General features: G+C 42.9%; 1 protein-coding gene across 1 annotated transcript in view; it reads right to left on the reverse strand.

Annotated features, from left to right (window-relative positions):
* Nucleotides 1–16,397, reverse strand: part of wdfy3 (WD repeat and FYVE domain containing 3) — a 405,362-nt gene that overhangs the window by 240,849 nt on the left and 148,116 nt on the right. The window contains exon 13 of the mRNA XM_078543892.1: nucleotides 3,019–3,102. Coding sequence (XP_078400018.1) covers nucleotides 3,019–3,102 — 84 coding nt within the window. The remainder of the gene's footprint in view (nucleotides 1–3,018; nucleotides 3,103–16,397) is intronic.

The raw sequence follows: 16,397 nt of genomic DNA on the forward strand, positions 1-16,397 counted from the left end.
GGAACAATACCTTGAGTTATACTCTTGGGCAAACACCGTCACAGAGGAAGTTCCAGACACATAAAAAGCCTGCCCGTCTTGGCAGTGCTGGATATCAAACCCTCAGTGGAGTGGCTTAGCAAAGCTATTGACTCACTTGCCATGGGGTGAGCTTCAGATACTGATGCGATGCCATTTGAACTCATCAAGTAAGGGAAACGGGCACTCCTGCAGCATCTGCACAAACCTCTGTGTCTCTGCTGGACGGAGGGGGCACAGCCCAGGATATGCATGATGCAAAGATTGTGTCGCTGCTCAAGGGCAAGAGTGACCACAGCAATTTCAACAACTAAGGACACATCTCCCTGTTGAGCATCATGAGAAAAGTATTTGCCCCAGTTGCCCTTGTCAGATTGCAGATGCTGGCTGAATAAAACTACCCTCAATCTCAGTGTGGTTTCAGGATTAGAAGATCTAGAATTAATCTGGCAGCTGCAAGAGAAATGCCGTGAACAAAGCAGACCATAATATATTGCCTTTATTGATCGCAGAAAGGCAATAGACTGTAAGGGCAGAGACCATAAGACCATAAGACATAGGAGCAGAAATTAGGCCATTCGGCCCATCGAGTCTGCTCCGCCATTCAATCATGGCTGATAAGTTTCTCAACCCCATTCTCACGCCTTCTCCCCGTAACCTTTGATCCCCTTACCAATCAAGAACCTATCTATCTCGGTCTTAAATACACTCAATGACCTGGCCTCCACAGCCTTCTGTGGCAATGAATTCCATAGATTCACCACTCTCTGGCTAAAGAAGTTTCTCCTCATCTCTGTTCTAAAAGGTCTTCCCTCTACTCTGAGGCTGTGCCCTCGGGTCCTAGTCTCTCCTATTAATGGAAACATCTTCCCCAAGTCCACTCTATCCAGGCCTTTCAGTATTCTGTAAGTTTCAATCAGATCCCCCCTCATCCTTCTAATCTCCATCAAGTATAGACCCAGAGTCCTCAAACGTTCCTCATACGTTAAGCCTTTCATTCCTGGGATCATTCTCGTGAACCTCCTCTGGACCCTCTCCAGGGCCAGCACATCCTTCCTGAGATACGGGGCCCAAAATTGCTCACAATATTCTAAATGTGGTCTGACCAGAGCCTTATAAAGCCTCAGCAGCACATCCCTGCTTTTATATTCTAGTCCTCTCGAAATAAATGCCAACATTGCATTTGCCTTCCTAACTACCGACTCAACCTGCAAGTTAACCTTAAGAGAATCCTGGACTAGGACTCCCAAGTCCCTTTGCACTCCAGATTTCTGAATTCTCTCCTCATTTAGAAAATAGTCTATGCCTCTATTCTTCCTACCAAAGTGCATGACCTCACACTTCCCCACGTTGTATTCCAACAGTCTATTTAAGCTGCTAGAGAAAACTGGCTGCTTGCCGAAGCTCCTCTTACCATGACAATATGATGGGTGAGGTCAGCTACGATGGAGCAACATCGGAATCCTCTGAGTTCTGCAGTGGGCTCAAACAGGATAGCGTTCTTTTGCGGTTGTGATATGCCTTCAGGTCACCTATAGAGGGTGTCTTCTTAAATACCAGAACTGACAAAAAGTCATTCAGCCTTGCTCACCTAAGATCCAAGGCAAAGGTGCACCAAGTCCTCATCAGATAGTTGCTCTACACTGACAATTCCGCACTAATATTCCACACTGAGAAGCATCTACAATGCCAAATGGACAGGCTCTCTCATACCTGTAAAGAGTTTGGTCTGACCATCAGCATCAGGAAAACTAACGTTATGGTCCAGGATGTTGCCATACCGCTATCTAGCAGCATTGACAATGTGAAAGTGGAAGCTGTTGATAGTTTCACAAATCTAGGCTCTATAATCACTCGCAATTTGTCACTTGATATTAAAATCAACACATGCATCGCAAAAGCTGCAGCTGCTATGTCCAGCTGAGAAAGTGTGTGTGGAACAACAGCAACCAGACTGAGGACATCAAATTCAGTCGACCAAACCTGCATCCTCAGCACACTCCTCTACAATGGTGAGACCTGGACAACTTATGCTAGGTAAGAGAAAAGGCTGAACCTTCTGAACTGGCCATTGGGTCACGATCTCCTGGGCGTACATACCTACGCTACAAGAACACCTGCAAGCAAGATACGAAGATAGTGGGCATTGACACAGGCAACTGGTAGGGAGTTGTTGATGGCTGTGACTCCTGGAGGCTGACTGTTTGGAAGGGTATTGGAAGAAGCGGGCAGAAGCAAAAAGCTCAGCTGGCTGAGAAAATGGCCCAGAGGAAATCTTGTGGCCAGCGAATCATGGACCATCATGGAGCAAATGTGGCAGCGACTATAATGCCAGAGTGGGGCTCCTGAGCCACACCAGGCAATACTTAACACAGAGTTGACCACTATGGTACAAACCATCATCTTATGAGACGGAAGGCTGTCACAGATTGGTCACTCTATCGTGTACAGCAACTTCTGATATCACTTCGGATCTTTCTATCAGCCAAGTTCACACTTCAATAAAGGAAGTTTAAACAAAATGACTTTGAGATAGGTTCATAAGCTGGTCAGGTCACATACTTCAGTGTTAGAACCCTGGACTGCACATATCAAGGGCGAAGATTAGAATTATTTGAACTGACATTTAAATTAGGATATCCTCCAATGGCCAAGCTTTGTGAGGTTCATGGTCAATCTACTGGTCAGGCACCTTGCAGCCAGGTGACCATTCATTATTCATGACATTTTATATTAATATAAAAATCCAGTGTATCTCACGAATATCACCCAACATGGAGAAGCCATCAAGAAACCTGCAAACCACATCATCTTGGCCTAGTTGGAAGACATTAGCATAGGACAAGGCAAGGCAGAAAGTTAAAAAGTGATGGATATACATTCATTATTGACCCACTGACAAAGGTATAAGTGTGAAAGTTATACAATAAAATTAGAGAACATTCTGAGGTGTATCACTATGAGAAAAACTGGGCTAAACTATTCCTACTGGGCTAGTACCTTTTTCTGGACAAAGCTGGAGTACCCCAAGGAGAGGGAAGGGAAGTCTCATGTGTCAAGCAAGGCAGAACTTGTTCAGCAAGACTATAGACAAAAAAGAGCAAACATTGTTGGACAAGGATTGTTAGGAAGAAATAAGCACAAGTTGGTTAGTGCAATTACTGCTAAGATGGCAATTTAGTTTAAGAAAACAACATGAAAAGCAGTACAAGAAGCAGTAGTTTAAAGCCAACACTGGTGGATGAAAAACCAATGGAAACAGAAAAAAGGTGCTAAGAAAAGAAACAAGCCAAGTTTCTAGGTAAGTTGGCAAGGTTTATAATCATACTCAAAGTTTAGAAGAAATATCTACATACATATTACTATATTAAACGTACATTTTGAAAAAAATTGGTAACAGTTTTAAATGCAAAGGAATTTAATTAATGTACTTTTTTTAAATGATGCATTTTTTCATGTGCTCTTTCAATGGAAGCATATGGTTCACTTCTTGTAGCAATCTTATCTCAAAACACAAGTTCACATAAAATAAACTTAGACATTGTCTACCAAATGCTCTTATCTGCAATTAATTATTAGTCAGGCTCAATTGGTAGCACACTTGCCTCTGAGTCACAAGGTTCTGAGTTCAAAGCACATGACCAAGTCGTCATAAACAGCACTATTAAATGCAAGTCTTTTTTTTCTCTTTAGTTGAAGCCATGGCAGGCAGCCTTTAAAAGCTCCATCCTTGAACATATTTGATGACTCCTAAATTAGTAACACACTCACCACTGCTACCTTATATTCAGCCAATAAGAAGCAAAAGGCATGGACAACATTGGACTTAAGTGTTCAAGGCTTCTTTTCACAGAGATCTGGGAAAACTAGGGCAGCAGAATTTCTTAACATCTGAGTCTTCCAAACAAATACGTGGACCAATTGCCAAAGCAATAATCATTCCAGTGTAAGTGATATGGAGATAGGCAGGATTATGCAGGAGTCGTGACATTTCACTGAGGAACTCCTGCAGTGATGATTGGTCTATAAACTAACTTCCATTATGAGTAAGTCCAGCCACTATAACATTTCCACTTTGAACCTCATTGACCTCAACATTGCTGCTGAATACAATACTGCTGGTTTCAGTGACTTACCATAACTCTCAAGTTGCATTGTATCCTACAACCTGCATTGTTTTGTTTATATTCTCGCTGCTTACTTCCATTAGTTACAATAACTATATGAGGTGCCATTGACATTCATCAGCCCACTGGTCCACCCCATCCTGGTAAGGCAACTGCTTGACATAGTCATACTTGTAGAATTATATCTTTCAGCCAACGTGTCAGACTACTCCATCTCAATCCCTGGGTATGTCAAGTACTATGGGCAGGCCAGACTCACTGGAGGTAATAGCATACTGTTATACAATCAGGAGCAAGTGGCCCTGGGAGTCTGAACATTGACTTTGGATCTCATGAAGTTTCATTGCATAGGTCAAACATGGACAAGCAAACCTATGGCTGATTACCACCTAAGATCCTATTGCAGCTGATGAATCAGTACTCTGACATGTTGAACACACCTTCGAAGAAGCACCATGAACTGCAAGGGTACAGAATGTACTCTGGATGGGAGACTTCAATGTCCTTCCCTGACAGTGTCTCAGTATCACACTACAGACCAAGTTAAACAAGTCCTGAAGGACATAGCTGCCTGACAGGGCCAGCAGCAAGTGGTGAAAGAGTCAATGCAAGGGAAAAACCTACTTGATCTCATCCTCATCAATCTACTTCTCCCAGATGCGTCTGTCCTTGGCAAAATTGGTAGCAGCGACCACGACGTGGTTCCTGTGAAGACTGAGTCCTGTCTTCACACTAAGGACACCATCCACCATGCTAAATTGGATAGATTCAGAACAAATGTAGCAGCTCAGAACTGAGCATCATGAGGTGATATGAGCCACCAACATCAACAGAATTGTATTCCACCACAATCTGTACCCTCAGGGTTTGGCCACGACCATCCCCTTTCACAATGATTGCAGAGAATAGCACGTCAATGCAAAAGAGAAGACTGAAGGGTTTGCAACCACCTTCAGCCACAAGTGTCAAGCGAACGATCCATCTCCATCCCCTTCTGTCATTATAATCTCCACCATTATAGAAGGCAGCCTTCACTCAATCCGATTCACTCCATCTGACATCAAAGAACTGCTGAGTGCGCTGAGAGCAAAGGCTAGCATGCCCTGACTACATCCTGGTTGTAGCACCGAAGGATTGTGCTCCAAAACAAGCCACATCCCTAACCAAGCTGTTCCAATACAGCCACAACACCAGCGTTTACCTGACAAAGTGGAAAATTGTCCAAGTATATCCTGTCAACAAAAAGCAGGACAAATCCAACATGGGCATTGTTGAAGGGTCATGAGGACTCGAAACGTCAACTCTTTTCTTCTCCGCCGATGCTGGCAGACCTGCTGAGTTTTTCCAGGTAATTCTGTTTTTGTTATGGACATTCACTATCCCATTAGCCTACTCTCAAATCATCAAAAAAGTTTAGGAATATGTTGCTGACCGTTCTATTAAGCAGCATATACTCAGCAATAACCTGCTCACTGATGCTCAGTTGAGGCTCCACTAGGACCACTTGGCTCCAGGCCCCAATTCAGGCTTGGTCCAACTGTGGGCAAAAGAGTTGACTTCCAGAAACAAGTTGTGCATGACTGACTTTGGCATCAAGGCAGCATTTGGTCAAATGCCCTTGTAAAATCGAAGTCAAAGATCTTCAGGTGGAAAATTCTCCACTGGCTGGGATGATCCCTAGCAAAAAGGACGATAATTGTAGTTGTTGGGGATCAATCATCTGAGGCCTAGAACATCACTGCAGGAGTTCCTCAGGGTAGTGTCTTGGGCCCAAACATCTTCAGCTGCTTCATCAATGACCTTCCCTCCATCATAAGGTCAGAACTGCAGATGTTCCCTGAAGATTGCATAGTGTTCAGTTCAATGAAGTAGCATGATATACAGCTTGAAGGAGTATTGCTAGACAGAGTACTTACTTAACACGGGGAATTTGAACAAGGGTGATCTGAGAGAGGAAGCGAGACACCACAACGCCTGAGAGCTGAGGTCCAGGTGCATTAATTGAGCGAGCAGATGTGTGATTGGTTGGGGAGTTTTAAGGTTTCCTTTTTTCTCTAAACTAGGACAAGTGGTTTAAACTGGGACCAGGAAAGTATAAGTACTGTATTAAATTTGTAGCTTAATTAAGCTACTTGACATAACCACAAATAATCACTGAATAAAGACATTACTTAAATAATAAGGCACATCTAAGATATGGCAGAGCTGGTTGTGTGTCTGGGTTTCAGAATGTGGGAGTTTTCGGATGGCGAGATTGTCCCAAGCAAACTCATCTGTCAGAAATATCTCCATTTCGAATCCCTCTGGCTCAGAGTCACTGAACTAGACTGAGAGTTGGAGAGACTCAGACACATAAGTGAGGGGAAGGAGTTCGGAACATAGGCCATTCAAATGCTCAAGCCTGTTCCACCATTCAATTAGATCATGCCTGACCATCTAACTCAATGCCACTTTCCCGCACTATCTCCATATCCCTTGATGTCATTAGTTTCCAGGAATCTATTGATTTCTGACTTGAACATGCTCAATGATTGAGCTTCCAGGTGCTCTGGGGTAGAGAATTCCAAATTCACCACCCTCTGAGTAAAGAAATTCTTCCTCATCTCAGTCTTAAATGGCTTACCCCTTATCCTGACATTATGTCCCCTGGTTTTAAACTCACCAGCCACAAGAAACATCTTGGCTACATTAAGCCTATTAAGCCCTGTAAGAATTTTGTAAGTTTCAATTAGGTCACCTTTCGTTCTTCCAAATGCAAGGGAATACCATCTAGTCTTCTCAATCGTTCCTCATAAGATAATCCTGCCATCCCATGGATTAATGTGGTGAACCTCCATTGCACTCGCTCTATGGAAAGTATATCCTTCCTTAGATAAAACTGTGCACAATACTCCTGGTGAGGTCTCACCAAGGCTTTATATAGCTGCAGCAAAACATCCTTACTCCTGTACTCAAGTCCCCTCGCAATGAAGGCCAACATACCATTTGCCTTCCTAATTGCTTGCTGCACCTGCATTCCAGCTTTTAGTGACTCATGAACAAGAACACCCAGGTCCCTTTGGACACCTGCGCTTACCTGGTTAGTTTTATCTAGGACATAATCACAGCTCAGGGGAAAACAAAGATTCAAGAAAGAGGGTGTGACTAACAGGGAGTCAGGTAAGCACGGTTAAGGAGGAAGACCCGTAGACACGGATCCTGTTCAATGGGTTCCGCTTACTTGCTACCTATGAGGACAAGGAGAAAGACTACAGGGAGGAAAGCAACAAGTCAGGCAAAAGCACCTTGACTCAAAATGCTGTCTTTGGTGGGAGGGTGCGGGATGGGGGGAAGCAAAGCACAATAGCAATGACTGGACAAATCAGATTGGCAGGGGGTGACATGGAAGATGAATTTATAGAGTGCTTCAGGGATTGTTTCTTAGAGCAATACACTGCAGAACCTACCAAGAAACAGGCTATTTTAGATCTAGTAATGTGTAATTAGGTGGGATTAATAAGAGATATCATAGTTAAGGATCCTCTAGGGGATAGCGATCACAACATGGCAGAATTTCAAACTTAGTTTGATGGTGAGCAACTCGGGTCTCAAACTAGTGTCCTCAACTTAAATAATGGCAATTACAGAGGTATGAAGAGTTGCCTAAAGCGGGCTGGGAAAATACATTAAGGGGAAGGCCAGTGGATAAGCAGCGGCAGACATTTAAGCAGATATTTCATAACACTCAACAAAGATTTATCCCGGTCAAAAAGAAGGACTCGATGAGAAGGATGAACCATTCGTGGTTAACAAAGGTGGTCAAGGAGAGTATCCAATCAAAAACTAAGGCACACAAAGCCGCAAAAAAGTAGTGGAGCAGAGGACTGGGAATTTTTTTTTATAGGAACAAGCAGCGGATGACTAAAAAGCTAATAAAGAGGGAGAAAATTGATTATGGAAGTAAATTGGCAAGAAATATAAAAACAAATAGCAAGGGCTTCTAAGATAAGGGCAGATAAGTGGCAGATGGAATTTAACCCTGAAAAGTGTGAGGTGATACACTTTGGAAGGAGTAATTTGACAAGGAAGTGTTCAATGAACAGCATGACACTAGGAAGTTCTGAGGAACAAAGGGACCTTGGCGTGTGTGTCCATAGATCTCTGAAGGCAGAGGGGCACGACAGTGGGGTGGTGAAAAAGGCATATGGGACACTTGCCTTTATCAATCGAGGCATAGATTACAAAAGTAGGGAGGTCATGTTGGAGTTGTATAGAACCTTGATGAAGCCGTAGCTGGAGTACTGTGTGCAGTTCTGGTCGCCACATTATAGGAAGGATGTGGTTGCACTGGAGGGGGTGCAGAGGAGATACACCAGGATGTTGCCTGGGAAGAGGGGTTGGATAGACTTGGGTTGTTTTCATTAGAGCAGAGAAGACTGAGGGGCGATCTGATCGAGGTGTACAAGATTATGAGGGGCATGGACAGGGTGGATAGGGAGCAGCTGTTCCCCTTAGTTGAAGGGTCAGTCACAAGGGGGCATCAGTTCAACGCGACGGGCAGGAGGTTTAGGGGGGATGTGAGGAAAAACTTTTTTACCCGGAGGGTGGTGACGGTCTGGAATGTGCTGCCTGGGAGGGTGGTGGAGGCGGGTTGCCTCACATCCTTTAAAAAGTACCTGGATGAGCACTTGGCACGTCATAACATTCAAGGCTATGGGCCGAGTGCTGGTAAATGGGATTAGGTAGGTAGGTCAGGTGTTTCTCACGTGTCGGTGCAGACTCGATGGGCCGAAGGGCCTCTTCTGCACTGTGATTCTGTGATATATAAAAAGAAAGAGTGGCTAAAGTGAGCGTGGGGCCCTTGGAGGATGTGACTGGAGAATTGAAAACGGGTAACGGGGAAATGGGAGATGATTTAAAACAATATTTTGCACCAGTCTTCACGGTGGAGGACACTATAAACATATCCCAAAGATATCAGATAAACAAGGAGCTAATGGGAGGAAAGATCTTGTAACAGTCTCTATCACGAGGGACAAAGTATTTGACAAGCTAATGGGACTAAAGGCAGGCAATCCACCAGGACCTGAAGGCCTGCATCCAAGGGTTTTAAATGAAGTGGCTGCAGAGATAGTGGAAGTATTGATCGAAATATTCAAGAACTCACTGGATTCCAGGAGGGTCCCAGCGGATTGGAAAACCACTAAAGTGATGGCCCTGTTCAAGAAGGGAGGGAGACAAAAAGGAGGAAACTATATGCCAGTCAGCCTAATATCTTTCATTGGAAAAATGCTAGAGTTCATTACTAAGGAAGAAATAGGAGGACATTTAGAAAAGTTTAACACAATCGACAAGAATCAGCATGGTTTTGTGAAAGGGAAATCATGTTTGACAAATTTGCTAGAGTTCTTTGAGGGTATGACATGCAGAGCTAATAAAAGGGAACTAGTAGATGTAGTGTATTTGGATTTCCAGAAAACATTCGATGAGGTGCCACATAAAAGGTTACTGCACAAGATAGGAGCTCATGGTATTGGGGGTAATTTATTAGCATGGATTGAGGTTCGGTTAACTCACAGAAGACAGATTCGGGATTAATGGGTCTTTCTCAGGTTGGAAAGACGTAACTAGTGGAGTGCCACAAGGATTAGTCTTAGGGCCTCAATTATTTAAGAACTATATTAATGACTTGGAGGAGGGGGCAGAGTGTAATGTATCCAGATTTGCTGATGATACAAAAATAGGTGGGAACGCATGTTGTGATGAGGACATAAGGAATCTGCAAGGGGATATAGATAGGTTGAGTGAGTGGGCAAAAACTTGGCAGGTGGAGTTTAATATAGGCATGTGTGAGGTCATGCACTTTGGTAGGAAGAATCAAAAGGCAGGCTATTATTTAAATGGAAAGAGACTCCAAAGTGCAGCACAGAGGGTGTTCTTGTGCACGAAACACAAAAGGTTAGCATGCAGATGTAACAAGTAATTAAGAAGGCAAATGGAATTTTGGCCTGTATTGCTAGGGGGTTGGAGTTTAAAAATAGGGAATTCTTGTTACAACTGTACAGGGTATTGGTGAGGCTGCAGCTGAGCACTATGTACAGTTCTGGTCCCCGTAGTTAAAGGATATACTGGCACTGGAGGCAGTTCAAAAGAGAATCACTAGGCTGATTCCTGGGATGAAGGGGTTGACTTATCAGGAACGGCTAAACAGGTTAGGCCTTTATTCACTAGAATTTAGAAGAATGAGGGGTGATCTTATTGAAACTTACAAGATTCTGTGGGGGCTTGACAGGGTAGATGTTGAGAAGATCTTTCCACTTGTGGGGGAATCTCAAACTAGGGGACATAGTTACAGAATAAGGGGACACTCATTTAAAACTGAGATGCGAATGAATTTCTTCTCTCAGAGGGTGGTGAATGTCTGGAATTCTCTAACCCAGAGATTTGTGGAGGCTAAAAGAGGAGGTAGATAGATTTTTGAAATATTGGGGAGCTGAGGGCTATGAGGAGCTTTCATGAAAGGGGAGTTGAGGCCTGGGGCAAATCAGCCATGACCTTATTGAATGGCGAGGCAGGCTTGAGGGGCTGACTGGCCTACTCCTGTTCCTAATTCTTAAATGCGGTAGTAGTAGGGGGCTCTATAATAAGGAAGATAGAAAGCGTCCTCTGCAAACAAGAACAAGAATCCTGGAGGGTGTTTTACCTATCCAGTGCCAGGGTAAGAGATATCTCACAGCGGCTAAAGAGGAACTAGGAAAGGGAGGGGAAAAATCCAGCTCGTGTGGTCCATATTGGAATAAGTAACATAGGTAGAAACAGGAGGGAGGTCCTGATGAAGAATATCAGGAGTTAGCTCTAAATGAAAAAGCAGGAACTCAAGGGTAATAATGTCTGGATTATTGCCTGAAACATGTGCAAATTAGCACAGGGCCTGGCAGAACAGGAGAATTAACACATGGCTAAAGAGCTGGTGTGGGAAAGAGGGCTTTTTTCCCATGGGACACTGACACCAGTTCCAGAACATAAAGGGATGGGCTCCAACTGAACTGGGATGTTGTCTGTTCCCTGGCAGAAAGGGTAAATAGGGAGGTGACAAAGGCTTTAAAGTAGTAAAATGGTGAGAGGGATCTATAAGAAATCCTAGCCCTGTGGAACACCACTGGAAACCATTTTCCATTTGCAAAAACATCCATTGACCATTACCTTTTGTTTCCTGTCACTGAGCCAATTTTGGATCCAACCTGCCACCTTTCCCTGTATCCCATGAGATTTCATTTTCCTGATGAGTCTGCCATGTGGGACCTTGTTAAATGCCTTACTGAAATCCATGTAGACAAAATACACTGCACTATCATCAATCCTCCTTATTACTTCCTGAAAAAATTCTATGAAGTTACTAAGACACAATCTTCCCCTTACAAAACTATGCTGACTATACCTGATCAATCTGTGCCTTTGTAAGTGACAGTTTATCCTGTCTCTCAATTGTTTTCAATAATTTGCCCAAATTTTGAAGTACAAATATATCAATCACTAAAACTTGTGCCATAGGCCATAAAAAGATCATTTAAAAAGCAACCCAAGTACAAGGCATAATTTATGGAGGGATAGAATTAAAAAAGTGGGGAAGTTATGCTAAACCTATATTGAAACTTGGTTAGGCCTCACTTAAGCAGTTCTGGTCTCCATATTGTTAGGAACTAGAGATAGTTTTAAGTTAGTTATATGCATATTTGTGTGTGTTAGGAATAAGCTATGGCTTTAAGTTTAATTTATATGTTGTATGTGTGTATTAAGAAAGGAGAAACCTGGGTTTTGGTCACTTTAGAATGGTGCCTGCAGGTCTGCGGTTTGCATTTTAATGCGGTTTTACAACACTTGAAGTGGTTTAGGGAAGTTGAAACAAGGTAGGAAAAACTGTGCTGTTACCTAGCAACAGGGGCCCCACAGAGAAACAGAAAGCAGTTTGAGTTCAATTGGTGACTATGCTCCAAGGTGAAGGGAGCAGTTTAAGTCTCTCTCTAGCTGGACATACTAGCAGATTGCTGAGGAAATTAAGTCTAAGATTCTTAGATAAGTTGCTCTAAGGTTAAAATAACAGTGAATGTCAAGTGAGTTTTGGATCTCAAGGAAGATACCAAGTTGTCAGCAATCTACTGGGAGAGGGAACTGCAGGGAGCAGGTCCTAAAGGAAAAGGAGAAAGGGCCCAAGAAGACCTTTAAGTTAAGTCAAAGGACAAGGACAGGAATCTGGAACAAGATCCTGTTCAGTGAAGTTAAAGTAAGGAGCAGAGGAAAAGGCTCTGAATTAAAGAGAGAAAGTTGCAGGGAGCATAATAGAGGCAAAGTGAGCTTGTGAGAGGCCAGAAGATCTGAGGAGGCAGCCAAAGGTTGGTGACTCTGTTCTACGGACCTATGAAGCAGTGGTATTCTGTTGGCAAAACTGAGTATTTGAGACAGTGTGTGGAAGGTGAAGCCTGAATGCATGTAGAGATCCAGGGGAGGAACATCGGAAGGTGAGTTCAAACCCTTGGAGGTGAACCCTTGTTGAAGACATCCAAGTGAAAGTGTTGTTTGGGAGAAGATTCCAAGGCAAGTACTTCGAGCTTTGAGATTGGAAATTCTCAGGAGAATGACAGAGTTCAATGAGACTGGCTGGCTCAGTATGACAGCGTCTGGGGGGAGTTGATGAGAATTCCATAGCATCTGTTTTGGGTGGCATCTGTCAGTTTCAGAGTGTGGGGAACCCAACCACAGGTCGCCTATTATATGGACTGTATACTTATTGTGAACATTAGCGTATAAGCTAGATTTTGTAACTTATCCTTACGAAACTGTATATATCTGTATAAAAGGTATTGTTGTGGGTGATGGAGTAGTGTAATATAGTTCATTTTTTCTTGTTTAATAAATGTTTTATTCTTTCGTTAAAAGTTTATCAGCAGACTCTAACACTGTTCAGTAGCCACCCTCCACATTTCTGAACAAAAATAAAAGTTAGGATCTGTCAAGTCAGATTACACCCTGGGATCTGACTTGTCTAGCAGTATCAGCTGGGATCATAATATTTTTAAAAGGATATAGAAGCACTGGAGAAGGTGCAGAGAAGAGTTACAAGGATGATACTAGAAATGCATGGTTATACATTTCAGCAAAGGCTTGACAGGCTGGATCTCTCCTCTCTTGAAAAAAGGCTGAGTGACCTAATGTAGGTCTTTAAAATCATGAAAGGTTTTGATCGAGTGGACATGGAGAGAATGTTTCCTCTTGAGTGGAAGAGCTTAACTGGAAGCCATCAATATAAGATAGTCACCAAGAAATCCAATAGAGAATTCAGAAGGAACTTCACCCAAAGAGTGTTGAGAATGTGGAACTCGCTACCACAGGGAGTGGTTGAAGTGAATAGTGTAGATGGATACATAAGGGGGGGCTAGCAAGCATATGAGAGAGGAGGGAATAGATGGCTGCAATAGTAGATTTAGATGAGAAAAGATGGGACGACGCTCGAGTGGCACATAAACATTGGCATGGACTGGTTGAGCCAAATGGCCTCCTTCTGTGCCCTATATCCTGTGTAATCCATTCACAACTTATCAGTTAGTGAAGCAGCTAGTGCTCGCACGCAGAAAGACCTGAACAACATTCAGGCATGGATTGGTAATCGGCAACTAACATTCACACCACACGCGTGCCAATAGGCAATGATTATCTCCCACAAGAAAGAGTCTAACCACCTCCCCATGTCATTCAACGGCACTACCATTGCTGAATCCGCCACCATCAACTACTATCAACTTAACTGGACCAGTCCCATAAACATTATGGCTACAAGAGCAGATCAAAGGCTGGGTTTTCCATGGCAAATGTTTTACCTCCTGACTCCACGCAGCTTTTCCAACATCTACAAGGCACAAATCAGGGGTCTAAAGGAATACTCTCCTCCTGTCTGGAGGACTGCAATTCCAACAACACTCAAGAAGCTCTACACCATCCAGAAAAAAAACAGCCTACTTAAATGGCACCCCATTCACTAACTTAATCATTGAATCAAAAAATAGTTACAGCATAGGAGGCGGCCTATCATACTTCTTGTGTGTGTGCTGGCTCTCTGCAAGAGCAAATAAACTAGTCCGACTCCCCAGCCTGTCCCTGTAGCTCTACAAATTCTCTCTTTTCAGATGTATAACCAATTCCCTTTTGAAAGCCATGATTGAATCTGCCTTCACCACACTCAGATAGTGCATTCCAGATGCTAGCCACTCGCTGCACAAAATGTTTTTCATGCCGCCTTTGAATTTTGTGCCATTCATCTCATAATAGTGTCCTCTGGTTCTACACCCACTCGTAAATGGGAATAGTTTCTCCTTACCTGCTCTGTCCAGGCCCCTTATGATTTTGAAAACCTATATCAAGTCTCCTCTCAACCTTCTCTTCTCCAAGTAGAACAACCCAAGCTTCTCCAATCTATCCATGTAACTAAAGTCCCTCATCCCTCATAAATCATTTCTATACCCTCGCTAATGCCTTTGCATCCTTTCTGAGATGTGGTGCCCAGAATAGGCAACAATATTTCAGCTGATGCCAAACTAGTGCTTTATAAAAGGTCATCATAACTTCCTTGCTTTTGTACTCTATGTCTGTATTTATAAAATCCAGAATCCCTAATGCCTTATTAACTGTTTTCTTGAGCTGTCCTTCCACCTTCAATGATTTGTGTATATATACACCCAGGTCCCTCTGCTCCTGCACTTCCTTTATAATTCTATCCTTTATTTTGTATTGCCTCCCGTAGTTCTTCCCATCAAAATGTATCACTTCACACTTCTCTGCAATAAATTTCATCTGCCACATGTTCAACTATTCCACCAACCTGTCTATGTCCTCTTGAGGTCTATCACTATCCTCATAGTTCACAATACTTCAAAGATATGTGTCATCTGCAAATTTTGAAATTGTGCCCTGAACATCCAAGTCTAGGTCCTTAATAAAGGTCAAGAAAAGCAGTGGTCCTAATACCAACCCCTAGGGAACCCCATGATATACTTTTCTCAAGTCCAAAATGCAACCATTCACCACTACTCTGTTTCTTGTCACTGTCAATTTTGTGTCCATGCTGCCACTGACCCTTTTATTCCAATCACTACCTCCACCGCCATGGCCGCAGTGTGTACCATCAACTAGATGCACAGTGGTAACTCGTCAAGGCTTCTTGAAGAGCACTGTACAAACCAACAACATCTACCACCTGGAAGGACAACAAGAGCAGGTGCATGGAACATTACTACCTCCAAGTTCCCCTCTAAGTCACACATCATCTTGACTTGGAAATACATCGCTGTTCCCTGTTGCTGCTGCATCAAAACCCTGGAACTCCATTTCTAACAGTTTTGCAGGAGCACCTTCGCCACAACGACTGCAGCAGTTTAAGGCACTATCTTACCACCATCTTTCTCAAGGGCAATTAGAGTAGCACAATAAATGCTGGCCTTACCAGTGATGCCCACATCCCATGAATTAATTAAAAAAAAATCCCCAGATTGGAATAATTTATAGACAACAATATCTTAAGTACCATCAACTCCTTGTTGACTCTTCTCCATGTCAATGCAGCTCCATTCACAAACATCCTTGCTTTCTCTGGTTTAGTCAATTTTCAATCGACCTCAGAAGCTTGTATCCTAATTCAAGTCTTCCTACCTTGAGTATTATTTGTTGATATGGCACAATGTCAAGGTGTGCTAAAAGCTATGTACATCACATCCACAAAATTCATATGAACGACATGGTGTATCATTTCCTCAGAGCAAACTTATCAGGCAAGGTCTCCCTCTGAACTTGACCCTTTTATCATCTTATCTAAATGTTTCATTCAGGGTGTCTCCTAACATTTTATTCACAATGGATGGGAGGTTTACTGACATGTAACTCATGGGTCATTTCTATGCCCCTTTTAACTAATTAATGCTATATCAGTCATTTTTCAAACCAGAGGCATTCCTTCCATTTCTAATGAATCCTCAATCATGGTGACAAGTATGTGGCCAATTTCACTAGCCACTTCTTTAATACCCTTATACAGTATCAGATGCACGTCTTCCTTTAACTGTGTCATCCTAGCAGTGACTGTCTAATCTGAAATGTCTATTTCACTTCCTCTACCTCCCAGCCTGCCTCTGCCAACTGAAATTCAACTTCCATGTTGGACAATCTGCCTATGTTCTCTTTTGAAGAAATATACTGTCTACTGTCATTGGCTACTTGATAGTGAATCAT

Source organism: Cetorhinus maximus, chromosome 1, assembly GCF_964194155.1.
Source record: "Cetorhinus maximus chromosome 1, sCetMax3.hap1.1, whole genome shotgun sequence".
Lineage (NCBI taxonomy): Eukaryota > Metazoa > Chordata > Chondrichthyes > Lamniformes > Cetorhinidae > Cetorhinus > Cetorhinus maximus.